This window comes from Rhinolophus sinicus, chromosome 1, assembly GCF_057876585.1.
Source record: "Rhinolophus sinicus isolate RSI-liver-muscle chromosome 1, RSI-T2T, whole genome shotgun sequence".
NCBI lineage: Eukaryota > Metazoa > Chordata > Mammalia > Chiroptera > Rhinolophidae > Rhinolophus > Rhinolophus sinicus.
This window is the reverse complement of record NC_142501.1, coordinates 55,308,777-55,334,500: the sequence shown is the minus strand read 5'-3', so window position 1 is coordinate 55,334,500 and position 25,724 is coordinate 55,308,777. Positions and strand designations below refer to the sequence as shown.

Here is a 25,724-nt window from a genome sequence, read left to right as displayed (position 1 = left end):
CACATTTAAAATTCTGATACACTGCCAAATTATCTTCTAAAAAATATTCCCAGGTAGACTCATACCCCCACTATGAAAGTGATAATTTCCCTGAATTCTCACCAATTTTTTAAATTGTTGTCAACCTGACAATTTCATTCTTGAAGTTTATTTTTTTCCTGGTTTATGAAGATTTATAAGGACGAGTGTCTTTTCTATGTTACTGTCCATTTGTATTTTGTCCTCTGGGAATTGTCCTTTGTCAATTTTTCTGTTGAATTGTTTGACTTAAAGAAGCTCTTTCTGTGTGTTAGACATTAATTCTTTGTTAAAATACGTGAAACATTTTCTCTCTGTCAATTGTCTTTTTGTTTTTGTTTTGTTTTTTGAAATGAAAAAAATCAAGTTTGGTGAAGTATAATTTTTACACAGAAAAATGCACCCATTTTAAATGTACATTTTGAGGAGTTTAGACAAATGTATATACCCACATAACCATCACAACAATCAAGATATGGAAAATTCCTTGTCCCTTCTCCCAGACAATCCCTGCCAACCCCTCCCCAACCTCAGCACCCAGGCAGCCACTGACCCACTTTCTGATTAGATTTTATTCCACATTTGATTCTAGAAAAGAATTAGATTTGTCTTTTGTAGAGTTTCACAGAAACAAAATCAGCAATATGTACTTTAAAAAATATATTTTGTTCTAGCTTCTTTCACTCAACGTAATGGTTTTGAGAGTCTCCCTATTGTTGGATATATCAGTAGTTTGTTCCCTATTACATATTACTTACTAGTATTCCATGGTATGAATGTAACACAATTTTTCATTTGCTTTTTGATGAACATTTGGGGTGTTTACAATATTTGGACTATTATGAATAAAGCTGCTATGAATCCCACATAAATCTTTGTGTGGATATGTTTTTATTTCTCTTGGGTAAATACCTAGGAGTGGAATGGCTGGGTCTTATGGTAAATGTATGTTTAACTCTATAAGAAATTGCCAAACTGTTTTCCAAAATTGCTGTACTATTTTACATTTTTAAATATACAGAAATACTAGATACTAATCCTTTTTTAAAAATGTTTTCTCCCTGTCAGTTGCCTTTCTTTTTTTTTAAGGAGGGTGCAGCCCACAGTGGCCCATGCGGGGATCGAACTGGCAACCTTGGTGTTATTAGCACCACGTTCTAACCAACTTAGCTAACCGGCCATCCCCCTGTCACTTGCCTTTTAACTCTGTTATTATTATCTATGCAATGTAACTTATTTTTTTACAGATCAAATCTGTTTTTCTTCTTGTACCTTGAGCTGGGTCTTATTTATCTTCATATCCCCAGCACCTGGACCTGTGCCTGACACAAAATAGCCCCCCAGTGAGTATTTACTGAATGACCCAACAACAGTGAGGAATTCCACTGCTCTCCCCAGGAGTTTGTAAGAAGGATCGCATTCTGATCAGCTAGCTAACACACACACAAGTCACAGGAGATGAATTTAACTGCTAGTATAAGACTCCAAAATATGATCTGCAAAGGAGAGGCTGATGAGATTTGGAAAACCCCAAATCCAATCTAAGCTCCACAGTACACCCAGATCCTTCTCTAAAATGCTTATCTGATTGTATTACACTCCCTTTCTTAAATCTTTTCCAGACTTGCCAGCACCATTGGGATAAAATGCCCAACCTTGGCCTATAAAGCTCTGAGTCATGCTGTCTTCAAGCTTGGCCACATTGTCTTCCTCCCCGACCACACGTTTCAGTGCTTCCAATGTGCCACGATCTTCCCCAAGCCAGGGTCCTTGCTCATGCTGTTTCCTTTGCCTGGAAACTCCTTTCTCCCTCCACCCCCACTTCACTTCTGGGTTACATTTCTGGGCTCATTTTAACTCTCTTCTCCTCAGGGAAACCTTCCTTCCCCAACTCCTGAAACAGCCTTAGGTCCAGTATAACCCTGTAATTACTCGTTCCTTCAACGTTTGTCTCCCCCAAAAGATTGTAAACTCTGCAAGAAAGAAGACAATGTGCTTATTTGCCTTTTTGTCCCCAATGTCTACCAGAGTGCCTAGCTCATAAAAGACACTTGATAAAGGTTGAATGGATGAATGGAGTAAGGGTAAGCCAGGACCTGCAGGAATTACAGGATTCATTAAGAATTTATTTTGGGGGTTAGGGGGCCACTAAAAGATTTGAAGCAGAAAAGTTAGATACAAAAGGCTCAATCAATCCCACTCGACTAAGATGAACTGTTTAGATAAACTGACAATAGAAATTGCACAGTATAGAGTGAATACATTAGGAGACCCTAATCCAGGCTGGAAACACCTGAACTGACTGGGAAATCATGATTCTTCACCTACCTGAGGATCTTTTAAAAACACCCAAATATGGCCCTATTCCAGTCCAATTAAATCAGTACCTCTGGGATGGAGGCTCCAACATCTATAAATTTTAAAAGCTCATAAAGTCATTCCAATATGCAGCTGGAGTTGAAAACCATCGAGTTACATTCCAGACAGAGAGCAAAGCAAATAGTTAAAATATTGCTGGACATAAAGTCCTAGACACAGAGCCTTGGACTTTATCTTCTAAGTTATGGAGAATCTTTGAAGGATTTCCCCTCGCACAGTTTTATTTAGAAATAGTTGACATACATTACTGTGTAAGTTTAAGGTGTACAGTGTGATGGTTTGATTAACATATATTGTGAAATGATTACCACAATAGTTTCAGCTAACATCTATCGTCTCATATAGATAAAATAAAAAGAAAAACATTTTTTCTTTGTGATGAGAACTATTAGGATTTACTACTCTCTAAACAACTTTCCTATATGTCATACAGCAGTGTTAGCTACAGCCATCATGTTGTACATTACATCCCTAGGACTTATTTATCTTAAAATTGGAAGTTTGTAACTTTTGACCACCTTCCTCCAGCCCCCACCACCATCACCTTCTGCCTCTGGTAACCACAAGTCTGGTATCTTTTTCTATGAGTTTGGTTTTTGTTTTGTTTGTAGATTTCACATGTAAGTGAGATCATATAGCATGCCTTTCTCACTCTCATTTATTTCACTTAGCATAATGCCCTCCAGGTCCATCCATGTTGTTGCAAATGGTAGGATTTCCTCATTGTATATGTACCACAACTTCTTTATCCATTTGTCTATCGATGGACACTTAGGTTGTTTCCACATCTTGGTTATTATAAATAGTGCTGCTATGAACACGGGGCCAGGGGGCGGGGGGGGGGGGGGTGCAGATAGCTTTTCAAGTTAGTGTTTTTGTTTCCATTGGATATATTCTCAGAAGTGCAATTGCTGGATTGCATGGTAGTACTATTTTTAATTTTCTGAGGATCCCCCTTACTGTTTTCTATAGTGGTTGTACCAATATACATTCCCACAACAGTGCACAAGGGTTCCCTTTTCTCCACATCCTTTCTAGCATTGGTTATCTCTTGTCTTTTTTATGACGTTTGCAGAATTTTAAGTGAGAAAATGAGAGTCTGTTAAGGACTCTCTAGTTTATTTTCTTTTTCCCCTTGTTTATTCCTAAGACTTTCCCCTCCTCCCCATAAGCACCATCTAATGTGTTTATTTGTCCCTGAATATATACGTATTTTATGGGTGTGTTTAATTTGCATGTAGAATTTAATCATACTATAAGTCTAATTGTTTTACTTTTTCCACGTAATACTTTTTAAAAAAATTTTATTGGGGAATATTGGGGAACAGTGTGTTTCTCCAGGACCCATCAGCTCCACGTTGTTGTCCTTCAGTCTAGTTGTGGAGGGCGCAGCTCAGCTCCAAGTCCAGTTGCTCTTTTCAATGTTAAGTTGCAGGGGGCACAGCCCACCATCCCATGCGGGAATTGAACCGGCAACTTTGTTGTTGAGAGCTTGCTCTCTAACCAACTGAGCCATCTGACCACCCCACACAACACTCTTTTTAAGATTTATTCATGTTGCTATAGATATATCTAGTTCATCACTTCTGTTGCATAGTATTTCCTTAGAGATGGAGAATTAGATTCGTGATATCACAAAGCTGTCATGAATATCCTCATATAGTTCTGTGCATTATTTTCTTGTGATGATTCTAAAATAGGAATCATCTCCCTGCTCCACATCTTTCAATTACTCCCATTTCCTCAGGGCAAAGCACAAACTTCTTAGGATAACAAAGGAGTCAAGTCAATTTTACATCTCTAAACTTCTCTTTCCTTCCTAAGACCTAACAATACTTGCCTAGTTGATAAGGCACTGGTAAAGATCAAATGCATTGCTGTAGGGGAACTGCCACCATAATTAGTAAAGAACTATAAAAATGTTGATTTTATTAGTAGTTTGTCTTTTAATATGTTTTTTTTCCCCTTCAAGGTGGGCTTCATGTTTATTTTAGCCAGACTTAAGTGATGTAAAAATGTATGTGGTAGGGAACGGGCAGCCCACTCATTGGCCTTTCCTGACAGCTCCCAGACTCAGTGTTAGTTGGGTATTGTGAGGGAAGAGTGAGAGAGTGGGAACCTGGAGATGAGATCAGGCTTGAGGCTTAGAGCAAAAGGTTTGACCCCCTGTCCTTTCTTGTTCCCAATTTGTATAGGCTTCCTTGAACAAAGATCAGGCCTTTTTTTTTTTTTTCCATTTGTCTCTATTATCTCTTACAGCCTTTGAGAGAGGCTGATAAGTAGGTGCTCACTAAATGCATGTTGATTTGTAGAGAGAATCCCGACCATCCCAGCCTCAAATCTGGGAAGCAATCCTTCTGCTTGTCCCCACCGCTGATGAACCAGGCAGGGGGTGTGCATCCATACTCCCCAGAGTTTAACTGTCTACTCCTTCCCTGACCACCTCCTTCCACACCCCCCACCTCTGCTCCCGCTGCTCCCCCCTTCTCCTATGTATCTTCTACTCATCCTTCCAGTTTCTACAGCAGTGACCACCTTCTCTGGGACGTCTCCTCAAATCTGAGTTAGGTGCTGCGCCTCAAGCATTCAGCACTTATAATAAGTCCTGTATGGCAGGCAGATAATTTTTTTTTTTTTTAAGATTTTATTGGGGAAGGGGAACAGGACTTTATTGGGAAACAGTGTGTACTTCCAGGACTTTTTTTTTTCAAGTCAAGTTGTTGTCCTTTCAGTCTTAGTTGTGGAGGGCACAGCTCAGCTCCAGGTCCAGTTGCCGTTGCTAGTTGTAGGGGGCGCAGCCCACCATCCCTTGGGGAGTCGAGGAATTGAACTGGCAACCTTGTGGTTGAGAGCCCACTGGCCCATGTGGGAATCGAACCGGCAGTCTTTGGAGTTAGGCGCATGGAGCGCTAATTGCCTGAGCCACCTGGCTGGCCAGAGAATTTTACTTTTTTCAAAAATTTTTTAGGCACTGATTTTTCATTTTGTTAGTTTTCTGTGCGGGTCACTTGCCCCCATTTTACAGACATGGAAACTGAGGCTCACAGAGTTTGCACAACTAGCAAGTGGTGGACCTTGAATTTACAACCTTCCTTGTCTGTCTGACTTCCAACACAGTGCCTTAACCACTACTCAAATTGCTTCCCGGTGTGATAGGAGGGTAGTTGTTTACCTGGTTCTCTTCCACTACATTGCGAATTTCCAGCACATACCTGGCACACAGTAGATGCTTGGAAAACGTCTGTGAAAGGAAGGCAGGCAGGTAGGTGGGGCAGGAAATATAGACCCTTGTTTGCTGAATTCTGGCCAGGGAGTCAGGATGCCTTTGGACCTTTGATAAGTGCCTTGCCATTTCTTTTTCTTTTTCTTTCATTAACGTTTCTGAGCCAAGGCTGGGGAAGGGTTAGAATCTGAGATTTCTTCCCACCCTAGCCCTTGCTTGCCTCAGCGCCGATAGCTCTGCCATTGCCCCCTTGCAAAAAACTGCCAATGTTCTGACCCCAGGAACCAGCCGGGAGAGCGGTGGTACGTGGAGTCGCTGAGCAGCTCACTCCTGCCACCTCGTGGTGCTGACCAGCCTTGCTCAATCTTCTTTCTCCAGAGCCTGGGACCTAGGGAAGGTCTTGCCTGAAAAAGTCTCCGGTAGAAGCTGTTTGCACACTGCCCTACCCTCCAAGGGTTTTTCTTTCCCAGGAATCCCTTCCCATTCACAGCACACATCGACATTCCTGCTATTCCAACACGCTGAGTTGGATGGAGTTAGGACCCTTAAAGATTGTAAGCTCTGAAAAGTTGTGGTGCACACTTCCACCATAAGGGCTTCCAGACAGAAACAATACTAAAAGTAAAATAAGCACAAGTAAGGATGTGCCACAAAAGTCTGACTTCTTTTACAATGATTACTTTAATGCTTTTACTTTTTAAAATATGAAATAACAAATTATCTCAAAATTTCCATTTGTTGTAGTGTCCCTGCTTTGCAGCCCTGTGCACCAAGCACCACTGGGTACTGCCAGGTACTAGTGGGTAACACACCATGGACCCCGCTTTGGAAAGGAGAACCTGCCTGACTTAAGTTTGTGGGCTATTTCAGGGCGAGCGCTGTTGTATTTTATAAATTTTTGTCTTTCGTGGGACCCCACAGTGCCTGGGAGATAATAGGAGGTAGTAATCAATGTTCGGTTTTTGGTCTTTACCTGAAATGAAGCCCTGGCTAGCCTCTTGGCGGGATCTTTGGGAGCCCAGCTCTACCTTATCACGGCCTTGCTGGTGCCTAATGCCTACCTACCTATCTCTCTGCATCTTTACTTTTTCTCTTTGCCAAGTCAGACTCTCTCCCTCTCCAAGAAACCTGATTTCATTTCTAAGAAAGTATCAAAACTTTAGAACTTCAGAACTGGAAGGAACCAAAATATACTAAAAATCTCTACCATTTGTTGAATCCTGTTTTGTTTTGTTTTGTTTTGAGATAGGTTTTATTAAGAATAACTATTTTGTCAAATGTCTTCTTTGCATCTATTGAATTAGTGATGTGATTTTTCTTGTTTAACATATTAACATGCTCTTTTTTTTTTTTTATTTCATTGGGGAATATTGGGGAACAGTGTGTTTCTTCAGGCCCCATCAGCTACAAGTCGTTTTCCTTCAGTCTAGTTGTGGAGAGCGCAGCTCAGCTCCAAGTCCAGTCGCTGTTTTCAATCTTTAGTTGCAGGGGCACAGCCTACCATCCCATGCGGGAATTGAACCAGCAACCTTGCTGTTGGGAGCTCAGCTCTAACCAACTGAGCTGTCTGGCTGCCCCTAACATGCTTTTTATTAGCAAATTCCATTATTAAAGACTCATTCTAGCATTCCTGAGGTAAATAAAAAAGGGACCTTAGACTTCATGGAAGTCAGTGGTTTTCAATTAGATGTAACCAAATTTGTATAATTTGGAAATGACAGCACTGAGAGGTAACATGGGTCATCTATGCTTTCAGATATGGTCCCTAGTTTTTTCATGTATCTTTTTTTCCTCACCAGGCTGCTAAGATCCCAAAGAGCAAGCACTGAGGCTCCTATGTAACATTTTCTCTGAAACATTTCACCCAGGGGGCCACTCAATAAATGCTATTGACTACTAAATTGATTAATAGGATTTTATACTGGAGCTAGAGCAAGTATTTGCAGGCTAAATAGGAAGATGGAAGATAATGGTTATGCTAAATAAACGGCTTCTAGATAGTTAGAAAGGCAAACCATTAAACAAGTGAGTAAAAATGGCTTGAGGCAACCCCTCCCCAGGTGAGTTTGAGAATGAGGATATGCCTTCTAACTGTACCACAAGACCAAGGAAAAACACAATGACTTTTGGCCAGACTGATTAGCTTTGGTCCTTCTTATGATTATCATATTCCCTCTTGCTTCTATCCCAGATTTTCCGGAACTTTACAATTTCTTTTTATTTTATTTAAAAAAATTTTTTATTGGGGAACAGTGTGTTTTTCCAGGACCCATCAGCTCCAAGTCAAATCGTTGTTTTTTTCCATGTATTTGTGGAGGGCGCAGCTAACTGGCCCACGTGGGATTCGAACCGGCAACCTGGGTGTTAGGAGCACTGTGTTCTAATCAACTGAGCCAACTGTCCGCCCCAAACTTTACAATTTCAAATATTTCCCCTAAACTAGTGAGAAGTTCCAGAAAAGAGCAGACTATGTGTCTCTATCCTCAGCTTTTCCAAAGCTCTGTCCTATATTCTATCCATGCCCAAATCTGCATTCTTCCCAGCAAAAGACAAATATGCAGAATGTAAGAATTAGGCCCCTGTCCTGGAAAGGCAGTGAGTGGGCAGAAGAGGATAACGCCCAAGAATGGACTGAAGTGGGGGCACAATCCCCATGCTCTTCTTCTTAACCACCCTGGCTGAGGGGTGGAGGGCAGGCTGTCACCAATGAGCCACAGGTCCCCAGGTTCCCAGGCTCCCGGAACTCCCTGAAACTGCATATTCTTGCCTGCTCTTTGTTCCTTGGCTGCCATGAGTGAGTCCACTGGACACCAGGTGCTTCTTCTCTAGGAATTTGGAGGGAACTAGAAAGTGCTCTGAGGGTAGCACTGACAACAAGGAGCATCTCAGACTTCCTCTATCCCAGTTGGTTCCCAGGATCCTGGAGAGAGGGGTCAAGCGTGAGAGTCATCCAGAAGTGGAAGGGGCTGGTGGGTGTTGTCTAGCAGGGCACGGGCCGCCTTAGATGTCTGTCTGTCCCTTCACTCTCTATCAACTAAGGTCTCCCTGCTCTCCTACCCCTGTATTCTTGGATTTCTAAGACTTTCTTGGCTGGCAAGGAAGCCCCAGGGTCCAAGGAGACTTCAGAGGGGTAAGGGACTGGGTAGAGAGAGAGTGTAGTCATCTATGTGTTTGTAGAATGTACTTATGTGAGTTTGTATGTCTCCTTCTAAGACCTGGACCCTGTGGTTCATGAGTGTCGCCATGCCATGCATGTCCAGAATCATCTATGTGGCATGTGGTGTGTGCCTTTGTGTGTCAAGGAAGGGGCTTCCTGTGAAGGGCATGTGTTGGGAGGGGGTGATGGTGAGAGCCTTGCTCCCTCTCCTCCCCCATCCCTACTCCCATCTGGCCTTGATCAGCCGGTCCCTGGGGAGGGAGCCGCGGTTTCGGATACAGGAAAATGTTCCAGGAAGCGGCCACTGTGCTGGGCCCTGCTCCTGCTCCCCCAGCGGAAATTGTTCCAGGAGGGAGGAGGGAAGGGAGTGTTGAGATAGGATTAAGGGAGGAGGGGGTGGCTCTTGGCTCCCCTCTCCAAGGGATAAAGCAGGATAAGTTAATGGAAGCTCAGGTCAGTCAGGAACCTGTATGCAGCTACCTGAATCATTTATTTCAGGAAAACTGAGAGCCAGCAAAAGATGGTTCCTTTTCTTATCTGGTTCTCTCTGGAGTGATGCTTAGGATTGGGATCTGGGTGGCCCCTCGGGGTCCGTTTTCTGGTCCTGCTAGTGGGTACCCAAGCTAGGGAGCAAGACACCTGGGTCTCCTCTGAAAGTGGTGTGGCTTGGTGGAGGGGGGTGGGCACAGGATTCAGCCCCCTCTTCTCCCCACTGAGGGGGCTTTGAAGCTTGGATCCAGGACTGGGAGGGCTGCCTAATTGGGATAATGGAGGTTAATGGGGCGCCTGGAGGGGGTGGCCACGCTCCTAGATCAAAGAGGCCAGCTCTTCCCAACCACCACAGCTGGAGGTCACAGCTGGAGGGGGAGGGGCAGGGACTTCGGGCCAGCCAGCAGGGGGTGCTCTGGCTCCTGAATACCTGTCTGTCGGAGTCTGACCTCTTCTTCGCTTGGAACTACTTTTGCCTCTAGAGAGTGCTTGTGGGGAGCTGGTGGGGTGGGGGTAAAGGAATGGGATTGAGATTCAGACTCCTCTTTGTGTGAGAAGAGAGAGATGAGAAAGAGAAAGGACACGGCAGGCTGGCAGCCCCGGTTCCTTCGGGACCTCCGGCACTGCAAAGGAGGACGCCTGGGATCCGGCTCTGGAGAAAGCCAGGGCTGGGGAGGCAGGACTCCTATCGTAGATTCAGGCGGTAAAGAAAGGCCTGGGCGGGGTATTTGGGGGCGCTGGCTGTATGGAGGGGAAAGGGGCATACGGAGCTCCCCCGCCGCCGCCTGCTCCCCCCTCCCCCCGGTTGGCGCTCCCTCTCGGGCTCTAATCGGCGCGGCGGCCGCAGCGGGCAGAGTCAGCGCCGCCAGTCTCCGGGACGCGACTCCCAGCAATTGTGGTCGGGACCGCAGATATGCAGCTGCCTCCTGCCCGGGCGCCCGGCCCGGCCAGCCCCGCCTGCGCCCCGCCCCTCGGCCTCCCGGCCGCGCGGGGACACTGAGGCACGGAAGGGAGGCGACATCGCCGGCCTCCCTGGGCTCAGCCTAAGCTCGAGAGGCGGCTGGGGTGGCCCTCGGCCTCTCCCCGCATCCCCAGATCTCACGATCTCTGTGCGTCTAGGCACCTATCTTTGCACAGCTGGAGCTGGGGCTGAGACCCCAATCCTGCCTTAGCTTAATCGCTCGCCTTGCTTCAAACATCCACGCCGAAAAAGTCAAGCAATACTTTGAGATCCAGAGTGGGCGTCCGATTGTGGGTGTGTGAGGAGGAGGTTGGTACTGGTGGAGGCTGAGTCCCAAAAGACTAGTTAACCCGGTCAGTGGAAAAAGGAAGGATGGGGTAGGGTGGCCCAGGCAGACTCGGAACTTACAGGGAGTCCCCGTCGTCGGAGAGGAGAAGAGGGGTGGGGGGTGGGGGTGGGTGTAGAGAGGCAGGGATGGGTGAAAAGGGGGAAAGGAAATAGTTAAGGAGGGATTAGAGCTGTGTGTGTGTGTGTGGGGGGGTGTTCCTCCTGGAAGGCTGGAGGCTAGGTCCTCAGATACAGCGTGGTGCCTTCACTCTGTTGACCAGATCCAGCTGCTGCAAATGGCTGTTCTCAGAACTGAATAGATATCTCTAAAATGTCTGCATGTCCTGTGTGCAGGTGCACGCACACGTCAAGGGAAGTCATTCTTGACTGTTCTCTCTCCCTCACTTCTCTCATCCAGTCAGTACCAAGTCCTATCCACACCACCTCCTAATATCACGCTTCCTTTGTCTTCTCCTCATACCCGCTGCTGCTACAGGGCATATCTTCTCACCTCTTGCCTGGACTGTGGCAACAAACTGGCCCCCTTGCCTCTAATTTTGCCCTCCTCTGAACTTTGACAACACTACTAATTGGCACCACTGATGGAACAACGATTAAATGCCAGACACTGGTAAGAGTTCTTTGTGACAAGGTTGTTCCTAATCCTTGTAACAACCCTGGGAGGTTGCTGTATTATGTTTTCCCATTCTAAAGAAGAAGAATCTAAAGCATCAAAGGTTAAATAACTCAGCTTGGGGCGGCCAGTTAGCTCAGTTGGTTAGAGTGCCATGCTCTTACAACCAAGGTTGCTGGTTCGATACCCTCATGGGTCACTGTGAGCTGTGCCCTCCACAACTAGATTGAAACTGCTTGACTTGGAGCTGATGGGTCCTGGAAAAACACACGTAAATAAAAGTTTAAAAAAAAATTTTTTTAAATAAAATAAATAACGCAGTTTACAGCCATAGTAAATGGCTGATGTACCGAGAACTGCCTGACTCTAAGCCTCAATTTCATTCTCTCCGCAGCCAGGGTCATCTTTCTAATACACAAATATTCCCACATGTTGCCCTTAGGATCAAGTTCAGATCCTGTGCACAGCTGTTTAGACCTTCTCCATCAGTCTCCACTCTGTGCTCCAGTCATGGTCAACTTTCAGCCCCTCAAAAGTGCCCTGATTCTCTCATACCTTTGCCCCTTTGTATATACCCCTCCCCCACCTATAACATTCTTGTCTCTTCACCTGGCTAACTCTTATTCATCCTTCAGTTTCTTTACCTAGCCATCTCTTCTTTCAGGAAGCCTTGCTTGATTTCCTCAACACCAGCTTAGAGTCACACTTTTGTCTCGATAACTTCCAGTACTTACTCTCTTAAGATACTTCTCACTCTTTATGTCAGTTACTGATTTGTGAGGCAAAGGGCTAGGTCTGTCTTGTTCATGGTTGCATGCCTGAGCTTTGCCCTGTGTGCGTGGCACAAAGTAGGTGCTTGCTGAGCATTTGTTGAATGAAAGAATGTTCCTCAGGTCCAGCCCCGCAGTCTCCAAAAACTGTGCTCCCAAGAAGAATCTGAGTAGGTCAGAGAAAACCGGGGTGGAGTGATGCGGACCATTGCCTTGGTTTGTTCAGCCCCATTGCTCAGGACAGAACATGTGGTCATGACCCCATCACCCCAAGTTCTCTTATTTTAAAGACACTAATATATTTCATGTTTCAGATTCCAGGGTTTATTTTTTACAAAGAGTCATTTCCTTGAGATGCCCAGAGTTCAATGCTGACCATATGAAACCCACCCAGGGCAGGCTCCCTTGTTTCAGATCAAGTCTCAGACTTCCCCTTCTCTCCGTTTTCCTCTTTGTCTTCTGCCATACTTGCTCCTTCTTCCCTCTCCCATAGCACTTCTCTTTCTGATTCTGATCTGCCTCCTCTGGAGCTACTATATTATCTCAGGGCTCAAATGTCAACTAAGAAAATGGAGGCTCAGAGCAGAGGGGAGCCAGGGAGAGTACCAGGATTCCTGTCCTGTAGCCCTGGTCCTGGAAGAGGGAACCAGGCGACCTAGGGAGAGAGTTGAGGTGTGCATATATGTGTATGAGTAAACGTGCACAGTATATGGGGTGGAAAGCACTTTTTCCAAGCTGTCCTACACAGAGGTTGCTGGCCTCTTAAAAGCTTCCCTTCTTCCCTGTGTCTTCAGCTTTTCCTCCCAGAATTGGATCCCCTTCCCCAAGCTCCCTGCGCCTAGGCTTAGAATGCTAGCTAGGTCAAGGCACTGGGCAGCGTCCACATCCCAAAGCCACGAGCGGATCTTCCCCCACCCAAGGAGTGAGTTTCCCTGGTCCCCAGCCCTTTGGCTTTTGGAGAACCCTATCAGATTAGCAGCTGTCCCTCAGGCTCTCTTATCTGTATTCCCACCATCTCTGTTTTCCCTTAGGCCTCTCCCTTTGTCTTTCTGTTTCCCTATGTTTGGAAGCCTTCTTTCCTGTCCCCTCTGTGTACTATATCACCAGTGTCTCCACTGGAGACAAGGGTTGGGCCTGGGTGTATCGGGGGGTGGGTAGTGGCCAGACCAGGGGCCTGGGACGTGAGCGCAACTTTCCAAGTTTCTCTTCCAGGCCCCTGTGGTTGGGGAGCTCCACAGAGGGAGAGATGAGTCAGCAGGGCCGCAGAGCAGGGGGGGTCTGGATGGGGGTGGGGATGCCATGCGGGGGTGGGGGGTGTCCCCAGGGCCAGGGTGTTCTCTGGGGCCATCAGGGTCTCTGAACTCCGGTGGATGTGGGGAGTAAAAGATCAGTGAGTCCCCTAAAGGTACACTGGAGGTTCCTACACTAGTAGGAGTTGCAGGCAGCAATTCGTAGGTCTGGAAATGCCCTCCACGTCACCCTTAACCCCAGGTTCTTATAGGAAGAGAGGTTCCTAAATCTCCTCTAGGAGAGCTCAGGGATCCCTAGAGCTGTAGATTGTGATGCTACGCCTGTGTGTATGTGTGGGACATTTGCCATATTGTAACTGCGGATGATTGAGTCTATACAAGTCCTTGTGTGGGGGGTTCTAGGCGGCTGTGAGTCTCTGCAGGTATGTCCACTGGTATGTGCATCTTGTGATTGGCGGTTAGAGTAAGTGTCTTGGTGTAAGCATCATCTGTAAAGTGTATGTGTATATTTCAGTGTGTATCAACGCAGGTGCCTGCAGAGTATATATATGTTTATCATTCAGCATGTGTGCAAGTGAGCATTTGAAAGTGTGTCACTCATTAGCTCTGTATTAGCGTATGTGTCAATCTTTATTTTATTTCAGCAGCTCTGTTCACTGTTCACAGGAGATTCTCTCTAGGGGAGCCAAACCTTCTATAATAACAACAAAGGAAAGACTAGGAGTCCCTTTGGATTAGGGCTTTCAGAGAAGCCCAGCCTGGGAGGTGGGCAGAGGGCAGTGGTATGGAAGGAGGCAGCTTCCCTGAGGAGTAGGGGGTCAGAAGTATCCCACTCTCCCCAATTTTCACTCTCCATCCCCACTGATCATTCCAAAAAGATCTAAAGAGAACTGAGGCAGGTTCCATATTCAACCCCCTCTAACCTAGAAATCCCACCCTGATTCTTCTAGGGAAGGGAGGGAAGGGAGCGGTCCCTGTGGTTCAGCCCAGTCCTGGGGTTGAGAGATCAGAAAGGCATCGTCCCACCCCTTCCTTCAGGGGTGTCCATCTCTGGGAGCTCAGCGTCTGGGTGGCCATGGGCGGAGGCTGAGGGGCCCCCAGGGTGGTGGGGTGGTGGATAGAAACCAGATGCCTAGGGGGTTTATACTGGAAGGACCAGAGCCGCAGCCTCTACCCGCCCCTGCCACATGGCGCCTCTGCCTGGGCTGCCCCACCCCCTGGGAGGCTGGGCTGAGGGAGGCCTGTGAGGGTGGAGGCAGGTCCTGGGTCAGGGCTCCCAGTTGCTGCTCCCAGCCCTTGGGGGCACTGGGAGGGGTTTGGGGGGTCTAGACCCAGGAATACCAGGGCCTCTGCAGGGCTGCAGGACTATTTTTAAAAAGGGTGTGGAAGAAGTCAGAACCCAGGGTCCTGAGAGAGGCAGCTGGGGGCTTCAGGTAGCCCCTCGGCCTGGCTTTGGACAGACCTTTGGGACGGGTCTCTATGTCCAGGCACTGTCCTATTGGGGTTGACACATCAGGGGCCCTGGCTCACATCTTCCTGGGGACGCTGCTCCTTTCTTTTCTTTCCCCAGCACTCCTGCCCCGTCCCAGGTAGGACTTGGGTTTAAGGCCCCCAAAGGAAGTGAAGGAGGTTGACCCTCCTTGCCGTCCATCTCCTCTCCCCAACTCTGCACCTCTTTTTATCCTTTCATCATTCCTCTTTATACCCTTCAATCTCTTCCTTTCCTCCCCAATCTAGTTTGATCCCTACTGTAACACCTCTCTCACCTGCCATTTCTTCTCTGAAGTCTAGACTTTTCTCTTCTTCCTCAGTTGCCTGCCTGACCTAACTAGCTTTGGGTTTTTCTGCTGGCACAGTCACTTCTCCAAGGCTTCCCCATCCTCTTCCCAACTTCTGGTGTGGGGATGGCAGGGGGGGCAGAAATCAATCTGGCACCTCAGGCTCAGATGCCCCCCACCAGGGGGAGACTGCAAGGTCACGGGACACCCCACCACGGGCACTTCCTCTTGGGCAGACGGGTGGGGTGGCCCGTGTAATCATCGGACACAATTATGCGCTATTTATACTCCGTCCCCGCCCCCCCACCTGCCTGGCCGCTTTAACCCTCTGCCTCCTCCGGACCTGAGCAGGCCTCCAGCTATTTTCCCTGTCCTGTCCTTTCTCGAAACCATTGTCTCCTCATCTTTGTTCCTCTGGATCGGTTTCTTTTCCTTTTTAGATTTTTCTGCTCTCTGGTTTTTTAAAGCCACATACCTGGTCTTCTGATTTCCTTTTTTCTCTCTGTTATATCCCATAGTGTCTCTTATTCTCTCGGACCGTTTCATTTGCTCTGTGTGTCTCGGGGTCTTTCTGGCCTGTCTGTGTTTCTTCTTTTGCTTCTTTTCCTTTGTCTGCCAGTCATCCTGGTTCCCTAACCCCCTCCCCCAAAATGTGACCCACAGGTTTCCATGGGGGAAACCAAATCTTGGGGCTGGAATCCAGAACTCCTGGGTCCTGCCCTGAACTTTGATCCTGCCTGCTGGTTAAGCTTCATTAACCCTCCCTGGACTTCCATCAGCTCCTTACCCCTCCCCACTTTTTCCTTGGAGAGCTGGGAGAGCAAAAGGAGCAAGGAAGTGGGCACTCAGAAAGAGAAAGTGAGGGGACTGTGTTGGGAGTTGGGGGGGTGGGAAGGAAAGGACAGGGCTCCATTCCTTTAATGGGCAGGGCTGGCAGAGGGGAGAAGGGTGTGTTGGGGAATAACTTGTAAAACAACCCCAGCTGGCTGGGCCCCTCTGAGGGAGAGATGCTGGTTCTACCACTTGGCTGCCCAGTCCTTTCTCTCCCACAAATTTACCTTAAGACCCAGGTTTCAGTTAATAGACTTTTTGGTTTCCCTCTCCCAACCTAGTTGACCTTCCTTTTCTTCTTCCCCATTTTGATGAGAAGTCAAAGTTGGGAAGTCCTGCTCAAGCTCTAACTTCAATTCTTCCTGCTGCAGAGGGAAATTGATGCATGGCAATGAGAAAGGGGACCAGGAGCCCCCTCCCAGGAAAACACGCTCACTCATGAGAACTATCTATCAAAGGATGGAGATTTGATGAGTGGCCAAGAAAGGCCTGGGGAGGGTAATTGGCAAGAAGTGATGAAAGCTAGGGCATAGCTTTTGGGGGGCTTAATCCAAAGGGGTTGGATGAGTTGACCCAATGACCTGCCTTAAATTTTCTCAGAATCAGAAGATCCAGGTTCTGCCCCACAGAGTGAAGTAGGCCTAGGTGCCTCTTCCTAGGAGTGAAACTGAGGCATTGGGAGGAAGACTGAGGAACCCCCAAGCCTGTGCCAACCCCTCCCTCACTCTCGGTTGCTTCCTCCAGGCCTTGCTCTAGAACCTACTTCAATGACCCTAAAAGCTTGGGCAGCAGGACCCTTCACCCCAGAACACACTCTTCCTCCTGTTTTTCATGACACACATGTACACGTGCACACACACGCACATACACACTGCTCTTCTGATCAGGAGGTGGGTGACTGGAGAAGCAAGCATCTCTGGTCAACTTGGTGTGCATGTGGTCTGTGTGCCTCCAGCCATGTCACTGAGCTCATTTGTGTGTGAGTTTGTCTGCATTCATTCATGACAGTGGCTGTGTCCACAGCTCTGTGTGTGTACATGTGCATGTATCATCCTGTGTTTGTCCATGAGTATGTATGTCAGTGTGTTCCAGTCTCTCTGTGTGAGTGTCGTCCCCAATCCCCCATCCCCCCCCTGGATCTCTAATTAGTGGTTTGGGGTTTGTTCCTTTTCCCTCCTGTTCCTTCCCTCAGCGGCAGCAGCGGCGGCAGCCTCAGCAGCAGCAGGAGCTGCAGCAGCAGAAGCAGCAGCAGCCGAGCAGAAGCCAGAAGTCTGGAGTCAGTAGGATTGTAGGATCGGAGCCCGAGTGGGAACAGGAGTGCAGCTGGCCTAGGAGAAGCACCGAGCCATCCCAGGACTCTCAGGCCACCTCCTGCCTGCACTCCCACTGCCAGACCTCCAGAGAGGAGAGACCCAGGACACACAGCCCCAGATCCCCAAGGTATCTGATACTGGGGAGCTCTGGGAGGGGTGCCCACAGATGCCCATGGGATTGCTGAGGGCGGGGTGTGGGACACCTGGGCCCACCTACCCTCAGATCTTCCCCTCAGCTCCCCCCAGGATGTGCTGACAACTTGCCCATGTCCTTATCCCCCTTCTCCTTCCACCCCTTCCCTGGGAGCCCTGTTTCTCTTCTCCCGCCCAGATCCCTTCTTTGGGGAGCTCAGCAAATGGAGCAGGAAATTTGGACCCTCTGCCTCCCTCTCTCGCCCTGCTCATTGGATCCGGAGGCTTCTCCGCTGGGAAAGCTGTAATTAGAGGGTGGATCCCTACAGACAGAGAGCAGCCCCCCCCACCCCCCACCCCCCAGTCCCTTCTAACTTTAGATCTCTTCTCTCCCATTCTCCCATTCTCCCTCCCTCTCCCTCTCCCTCTCCCTACGGCTCGGCTCTCTCCATCTGCCTGGCTCCTTGGGACCTGGTCCCCAGCCTCAGGATGGCGTCCTCCCTGCTTGAGGTAACTGCCCCCTCCTCCCCCCAGGATACCAGCCGCAATCTTAATGGTTCTAATCCCTGCCTGTCCCCCACCTCCCAACTCACACAGACAGTTGCTGTGGTGCTTGTCACTTTCAGGGGACTCTCAGATGAAGAGAGAGGAGTAGGGTCACAGGAGGAGGGGAGCAAAGGGCAGGAGAAAGGGGGAGGGGATCAGAGAGCAGTCCAAGGAGTAGGATGGAAAAGGGATGGAGAAAGGAGCAAGTGGAGGGGGGAGTGGAAAGAAGTGTGGGAGATAGCTAAGCTGGTGGCACACAGGAGGAGAGAGAGAAGGTGATAGGACTAGTTGAGTGGGCACAAAGCGGAAATTGGGTACAGCTCCTAGGGGCTCTTGTCTCCTGGAACTCTTAGCCTGACCTGCATCTTGTCTGGTTTGTAGGTGGGGAGGGGGCTGGGCCTCTAGGCTGGTGTGTGCAGGAGAGGAGGTGGGCTATGAGAAAAGGGAGAAGGACAGTCCTGTGCATGTGTGGGGGCGTTGACCAGAGGAACTGGGCCCCGGCCTGAGAGGGAACCAAGGAGGAGGGCCAGGGTCTGAGGCCGCCTGCCCGGCTCACAAATATTTAGCTTTCAGCCAAAGACAAACTCAGCTCTATTTTGGGAGTGGGAGGCTCCAGGGCGGACTAGGCCACTTCCCCTCCAGGCTCGGACCCCAGCATCCCTTGCCTCTGGCACTGGGGATGGAGGGTACTAGGGTACCATGGGGTCAGGGTTTGGGGTCTTGAGAAATCTGACTCTACCAGGTCTTCTGGGGTACTCATGGCACATAGTTGGAAGGGGGACTCACAGCTACTCAGAGCCTGTTTGAACATTCTGAATTCTCCCTGCTTCTGGGTCTCTGACTGTTTCTCTGTCACCATCTCTGTCATGCTTTCTAAGTCCGCCCATAGGAATTTGGCCAGAGAGCCCTCCCTCAGTCAACCCCCTTCAGTAGCCTTGAACCTTCCATATTCTCGGGCCCCTCAGGAGCCCCTGTCTCTGTTCCCAGTGCCTTAGCCCAGGTCCCAGGGGTGATGGGCCAAACAGGAAGTCCACACATTCAGCCTGTAGGAGAGGTGTGTGTGAGATGGAGTGGGAGCTTAATGCCTGTGTTCATTGGCCTGAGTGTAAGTGTTAGAAAGTAAACCAGTGTCTGCATGCATGGCTGGCTTTGTGAGAGCACAGGTATATGTGTGTGTACAAGCTGGGACATCTGCGTGTCTGTTAGTCCACGTGAGGATTGGTGTATATGTGTCAGGCTGGGAGATACTGAATTTGTGACTGAGTTTCAGCAAATGACATGCGAGCCAATGGGATGGACACCCTGTCCCTTGTCACTGCTCTGTTCTCAGTCAGGGGTCCCCAGGTGTTGGGCTCTACCCCTGCTGCAATGATGGCAGACTGCTCACCCTGCCATCTCCCCACTAGACTCTATATTGAGCCATCATTGAAACCCTGTGTTTGGTCTTAAGGAAGCTGGAGGACTAAGGTGCATGGAAATCCTGGGTCCACCCAAGGCAGGGGCAGTGTCAGTAGGTGTGGGCATCATGCCAAAGTTGCCAGCGTGGCATTGGTGCCTGGGGGAAGGGCTGACCCAAAGGCCTGCTGGAAAGACACAGGACTGGCATAGCACTTGGCAGGAGGAGTGTGTCGTGAAAACTGGGCCTCCATGTCCCTCATTTCCTGTGAGCTAGAGATGCCCCAACATAAAAGGCATTCCAGTCCCTCTGTCTCTTTCACCAAGTTTTGGGCACCTGGGCCCTTAACCTTCCCTCTCCCAGCCACCACCACCAGGAAGCCCTCCACCTCGTATGGGTGGGCTCTTTGGCAGTGGGAGGAACTTGGGGTTCAAGAGAGGGAAGCAGCTGCTGCTTGATGGGAGGCTCTCACCTGGGCTGAGTGAAATGCAGGGGAATAGGGAGGAGGGAGAAATGGGGGTGGGGGCGAGGTGGGGGATGAAGAATCGGAAGTTGGGAGAGAACTAAGCAACTTGGGAGGAGGCTGAAGAAGTGAAGAACTGGAAACTGGGACCTTGGGTACTCAGAACTGATGGTCAGTTGGCCCTCAGGAGTGCAGCGAGCAGTCCAGTGGGAGGTCAGCTGGGCCCAGTGAGCAACCTGGAGAGAGGGGCTCCCTTCCCGGGCTGCACATCTGGGTGACAGAGCTGGGACAGCTCCTCACATTGTTCCTTCTCCAGAGGCTTCCCCTTTGGTACTTTAAGCCTGCCTTTTTGTTGTTTTTAGCAGATGGTGGGTAGAGGTAGGAGGAAAAACAACTGGAAGGTGGGACTCCTGGGTCCCCAGGAAGGTAATGCATTTAATTAGGTATGGGAGCTCATATTTAGAACCCTTCATCAGGACCCTCTCCCTAGTTCTCAAGCACAAGCAGCAAGAGAAGGAAACTGAGGCTGTGGTGAAACTTAGCCAGGGGCCCAGCTCTCTTGGCCTCTAGAACATTCTGAGAGGGCCTGGTGCTTTACTCCTTTCCTCTGCTCTCAGAGGCCCTGGGGGCCTCCGCTCCTCAGGGCTGGGGTCTCCTGTTGGCCTAGGGCTGCTTGCCTTCTTTCACCCCTCCTTTCCTCCCCACAGCTGGGTGGGGTCCCTAGGCTTGGCTGAGGCCCCTGTGGCCACAGTGTGAGGGCCGGGCGGGGGGGACGGCGTCGGCGTTTTTAAAAATAAACCGACCGCAGGGAAACCAACGGAGCCGGGCCGGGCTGGGCAGAGGGGGAGGGGGTGGTCAGGGGGAGAAGGCTGGAGGAGTGGCCTGGTCTGGGGGTTTTCTGGGGCCCAGCCCTGTGGTGGTTTTCTTAGGTAGGAAATCTGCCTTCTTCGTCGTCCTCCTCCTCCTTCCCCCACCCTTTTCTCTTCCTCCTTTCTTTTCCTCTGTTTTCCTTTGCCTTCTTAGCCTGGTCTCTTTCTATCACCTCTCTTTGTTTATACTGCTTTCCTCTCATTCGCTCCCTTTTGTTTTACCTTTCTGCTCTTTTGGGTCCCTGCCCATTTCTGCCCCCTAATGCCAGTTTCCCCTCTGTTCCCCTTCCCCCATCCTTGGAGGCTTTTATGTCAGTTCTTGACTTTGTGCTGGGTGCTTTGCTCCCGTGTCTCTGGGTCTCTGCTTCTCCCCTTCACACGCCATGTTTCTACCTCTCCTTTCTGCTGGGATTGGGCTCCTGCCCTAACAGCTACCCTGCTCTAGCCCACCCTCAGTTTGGGAAAGACCAGAGTTTTTCCCATGGCCAGATTTGAGAAAGCTTTTGGTGGCTCAGATTTGGGCGTCCATGTCCATGGGGTCAACAGGACCTCAGGACCTGAGTAATTGGGCGGGGGGGATGAGGGGGCGGCGGCAGTTTGCACCTGGGGAGCAGTGCAGGCGTGGTGACTGCATACGCCCCTCACTGCAGACCTACTTGGGGACTGTTACCATACCCACATGCTAGGAGCTAGCACACAGGCCTGGGAACGCTGAGTTCTTGGGGTCTTTTACCAGGAAGGCACCAGGTATATCAGCTTTTGAGGACCCCAGTCAGGGAACTGTCCAGGGTCAGCTTTTGAGGACATCTTTTTTGGTGGGATTCTCAGTAATGGATGCATGGGATTCTGGAGCGCATCTCCTCCCGGAATGTGCCGAGGCTGACTCAGGGAGGGGTATCAGGAGCTCCCCAGTGATGGTGATCTCAATGGGTCTGGCCTGGTAGTAGCAGCAGGCTGGGCACTAAGGGCATTCTGTGTTTCTAGAAGACCTCCATGCTCTGCATTTACATATCTTCCTTCACGTGCTGTGTTGGAATGGTGAAGAGAGACCAGCTACATGGGCTACGTGTTAGGGGACATTGAGGCATGCAGGGGTGTGGCTGTGAGCCAGTATCTTAGCTACCCCAATTCCTGAGGACTTCAGGTTCTTCCAGCTCTCCAAAAGGGGTACCAGCTGGCTCCACAAAGCAGGAGGTGCCCAGTGCCCGCTTGAAAGACATTCTTGCCTCAGCCACAGTCCTGGCTTGGCTACAGCCCTGTTCCCTCTCAATGTCCCAGTGTCTCCACAGTCGCTTCCTCTTGCTCCTCAGCCCCAGAGTCCCTGCCAAGAGATTCCTTACCAGGGACATAAGGACGAGGCCTCAGGGAGACCAGGCCACTGCTTTAGCCAGGAGATGAAGCGGAGACAGGAAGTGGAATATGGGGTAACGCTGGGGAAATCTGGAATGAGGGCAACTACAGTCCCCTAATATTTCTCCTTCCCATGCTGCTCTTTGAGCCTCTGCTTTCCTCTGCAAGTCCCTCACCACGGCCTCTGCTATGAACCCACTCCCAGGAGTCAGCGTTCCTAATTCTTACCTCATCCAGGTGCTGACTCTATCCCTAGCTCTTCTCACAGCTATTTAAGAGATTTTCTCCTGTTCCTTGGAGGCCCTTGCACACCCAGCTACTCCACAGTGAACTGTACTTCCTGCCTCCTGGGTTGGGGTGCTAGGCTGTAGTCTTGGGCCTCTGCTCTCCTTTCACAATGCCATCTGAGCTTTGCCCTGGGACCGTCCTCACCGGCCCCCCTCTTACCTCTAATTCCCCGTTCTCTTCAGTTCTTTCCTGACCCTTCTGGTCTCTTCTCCATGTCTCTAGGTCGCAGTCCTAAAGTTTGCCCTTCCCTCTGCATTCTTCTCCTCTCCCCTAAGCAGTGTTCCTTCCCTCTCTTCCCAGGAGGAAGCTCACTATGGCTCCAGTCCCCTGGCCATGCTGACAGCAGCGTGCAGCAAATTTGGTGGCTCCAGCCCTCTGCGGGACTCAACGACACTGGGCAAAGCAGGCACAAAGAAGCCATACTCTGTGGGCAGTGACCTTTCATCCCCCAAAACCATGGGGGATGCCTACCCAGCCCCCTTTTCAAGCACCAATGGGCTCCTCTCACCTGCAGGCAGTCCACCAGCACCCACCTCGGGCTATGCCAATGACTACCCTCCCTTTTCTCACTCATTCCCTGGGCCCACAGGCACCCAGGATCCTGGGCTACTAGTGCCCAAGGGGCACAGCTCTTCTGACTGCCTGCCCAGTGTCTACACTTCTCTGGACATGGCACACCCCTACGGCTCCTGGTACAAGGCAGGCATCCATGCAGGCATCTCACCAGGCCCAGGCAATGCTCCTACACCTTGGTGGGACATGCACCCTGGGGGCAACTGGCTAGGTGGTGGGCAGGGCCAGGGTGATGGGCTGCAAGGGACACTGCCCACAGGCCCTGCTCAGCCTCCATTGAACCCCCAGCTACCCACCTACCCATCTGACTTTGCCCCCCTTAATCCAGCCCCCTACCCAGCTCCCCACCTCCTGCAACCAGGGCCCCAGCATGTCTTACCCCAAGATGTCTATAAACCCAAGGCAGTGGGCAATAGTGGGCAGCTGGAGGGGAGTGGTGGAGCCAAACCCCCTCGGGGTGCAGGCACAGGGGGCAGTGGTGGATATGGGGGCAGTGGAGCAGGGCGCTCTTCCTGTGACTGCCCCAACTGCCAGGAGCTAGAGCGCCTGGGGGCAGCAGCAGCTGGGCTGCGGAAGAAGCCCATCCACAGCTGCCACATCCCTGGCTGCGGCAAGGTGTATGGCAAGGCCTCACACCTGAAGGCCCACTTGCGCTGGCACACGGGTGAGAGGCCCTTCGTCTGCAACTGGCTCTTCTGCGGCAAGAGGTTCACCCGTTCTGACGAGTTGGAACGCCACGTGCGCACTCACACCCGGGAGAAAAAGTTCACCTGCCTGCTCTGCTCCAAGCGCTTTACCAGGAGTGACCACCTGAGCAAACACCAACGCACCCATGGCGAGCCAGGCCCAGGCCCCCCACCCAGTGGCCCCAAGGAGCTGGGGGAGGGTCGCAGCACTGGGGAAGAGGAGGCCAGTCAGACGCCCCGACCTTCAGCCTCTCCAGCACCCCCAGAGAAAGCTCCTGAAGGCAGCCCGGAGCAGAGCAACCTGCTGGAGATCTGAGCTGGATGGAGGGTTCCAGCCCCAGGGCTGCTTGCCAGCCTCTCCTGGCTCTGTGGACCACTGCTTGCCCCTCACTGCCTTTGCCCCATGCATGCTGCCCTTTGGGGCTCTCATTCATCTCTCCCCTGGCCACTCTGGGCCTGGGTATCTTCCTGCATGCCCCCTCAAGCTCACCGTTTCCCTTTGCCATGAGCCCATTCCGCAAACTCATCTTAGGCCCTCACCTTGTACCTGATTTCTGCACTCTGGCTTCCTAAACTCTTCCTCGTCCCTGCTCACAGCTTCTCTCTCCTCTGCTTTTACCACCACAACCCTCTTTCTTTTCATTTGGGCTCCCAACATTTTATTTCTCCATCTCACTAAGACTTTGATATGCATCTTTTCTGCTTCCCAAGCTTATTTACCACTATCCCTTAGTTTCCAGGCTTCAGTCTTCCCAACTTCTTATTCCATTGCTTTCCATGACTCAGAGCATTCTTTTTACAAACACAATGATGATGATGATGATAATTTATTGCCCCCTGGTGGCCTCTTCATTAGGGACCATATTTAGGGGGATTGGGGTTAGTGACCTGGCAGGGAGCAGGGTGCCAAAAGGGGGGCAGACCAGTGGGGATCTGATCCCAAAGATGGGGTGACCCCCAGGGTCAGGGAGGCTGCCCCCAGCCTTGTATATTTAACCCCTATGTTCCAAGAGAAATGAATAGTAATAATAATAATTCTATTTATCTAAGTTATGATGACAGGTCAGGTAGAGTGAGCTGGGGAGGGAAGGAGGTCCATTTTTGTTATGGAAATTTTAGACAAGTGCATTTCTGTATAGAAAAAGTGTTACTGGAGATCTTAACAGAATTTCTATACCAGGGTCTCAGTTAATGGGGTTTCTCTTTTAATGGAATCTCTGCTAATAGGGTTGGTTAGCTAGATCTCTGTTAGAGGGTTTATGGGGTCTCTCTCAGTTAGGGGATCCCTAATATTCCCACCCCCAGCCAGAAGCTGTGAAACCTCAAGTCCTATGGAGGGGAGGACTGGAATGTACCCCAGCTCCCTCGACCCCAGAACAGGTTCTTCCACTACCCCCCCCCCCACACACACACCATGACCCCATCAGGCTAATCCGTTGTTGCCATGGTTATGGAGAGCTTGCCATATTAGGCTCTTTGGGGAAGCCCACCTAACAGGACAATGATTTGGAGGTGCCTCTCCTGAAGAATAGGTGGGGAAGGCTCTAGGATCAGATTCAAATAAATCAAGTATTTATTGAGTGCCTATTCTGGGCAAGGCACTGCGCAAGGCTGGTGCCTATAAGCCATGAGAAAGAATTTATAGAGCTAGGAGGACCGAGGTCCCCAAGCTGATTTGGGTGCATACACAGGCCCCCAACCTGGGACTTCCGATGCTCCCAACTCCACCTCCAGTGACTTTTAAAGCCGCTTCGTGCCTTTGAATGCCTTTCCTGTGACTTTGGATCCTCCTTTTCCGTCTCCTGCTCCCTCGAGGCCTCAAGTTAAAGGGTTAAAGCCGCTGGGGCTTGGGGAGAGGGTAATATTATGGAAGGAAAGGGATCATGCCCTCATGGAGTCTTTTTTTTTTAATTTAATAAATAAAAGTTCGATTTTAAATTCTGTCCTGGTGAGAAAATGGGAAGAGGAAGGGAGAAGGGTGAGCCACAGGGATTTTCATTGGCAAACTGGAGACTCCCCAGGAGCATGCCCGTTTGCACATTATGTCCGCGGTAGAATACTTCCTGGGCCAGGCCCTCCAGCGGAGTTCAGTTTTCGACCGCGTAGAGCTCTCTGCAGAGTTGGGAAGACAGGTTTCTTCCCTGGCTTTCTCCGATTCCGCACCAACGGACCCTAGCGGACCAGGGCGGAGCGTCGGCCCCGCGGACGCAGCGCAGACTACTCCGCGGCCCTAACCCCGGCGAGGGGCGGCCCCCCGCGGGCGGCCCCAGCCTGGCACGTAACCCGCCCCC

At 50.2% G+C, this 25,724-nt stretch overlaps 1 protein-coding gene across 4 annotated transcripts; it reads left to right on the top strand.

The window, feature by feature from the left end:
- Positions 1-14,678: 14,678 nt before the first annotated feature.
- SP7 (Sp7 transcription factor) lies at positions 14,679-25,402 on the top strand. Of its 4 annotated transcripts, none has more exons than XM_088799631.1 (4): positions 14,679-14,797; positions 17,010-17,257; positions 17,745-17,772; positions 22,475-25,402. In XM_088799631.1, exons 3-4 carry the CDS (start codon positions 17,752-17,754, stop codon positions 23,747-23,749), a joined length of 1,296 nt encoding a protein of 431 aa, XP_088655757.1. In that variant the 5' UTR covers positions 14,679-14,797; positions 17,010-17,257; positions 17,745-17,751; the 3' UTR covers positions 23,750-25,402. The 4 variants fall into 4 exon arrangements, with proteins under 4 accessions (XP_088655757.1, XP_019580021.1, XP_074181732.1 ...); XM_019724462.3 differs by lacking the exon at positions 14,679-14,797 and adding an exon at positions 15,920-16,796; XM_074325631.2 differs by lacking the exons at positions 14,679-14,797; positions 17,745-17,772 and having other exon boundaries at positions 15,921-17,257.
- Positions 25,403-25,724: the final 322 nt, after the last annotated feature.

Bases quoted from the DNA above. Each gene is read 5' to 3' on its own strand.
- SP7 (XM_088799632.1), top strand. From the start codon at position 21,931: ATGAAGCGGAGACAGGAAGTGGAATATGGG. The intron at 21,961-22,474 runs GTAACGCTGGGG...CTCTCTTCCCAG, and splicing joins GACAGGAAGTGGAATATGGG to GAGGAAGCTCACTATGGCTC.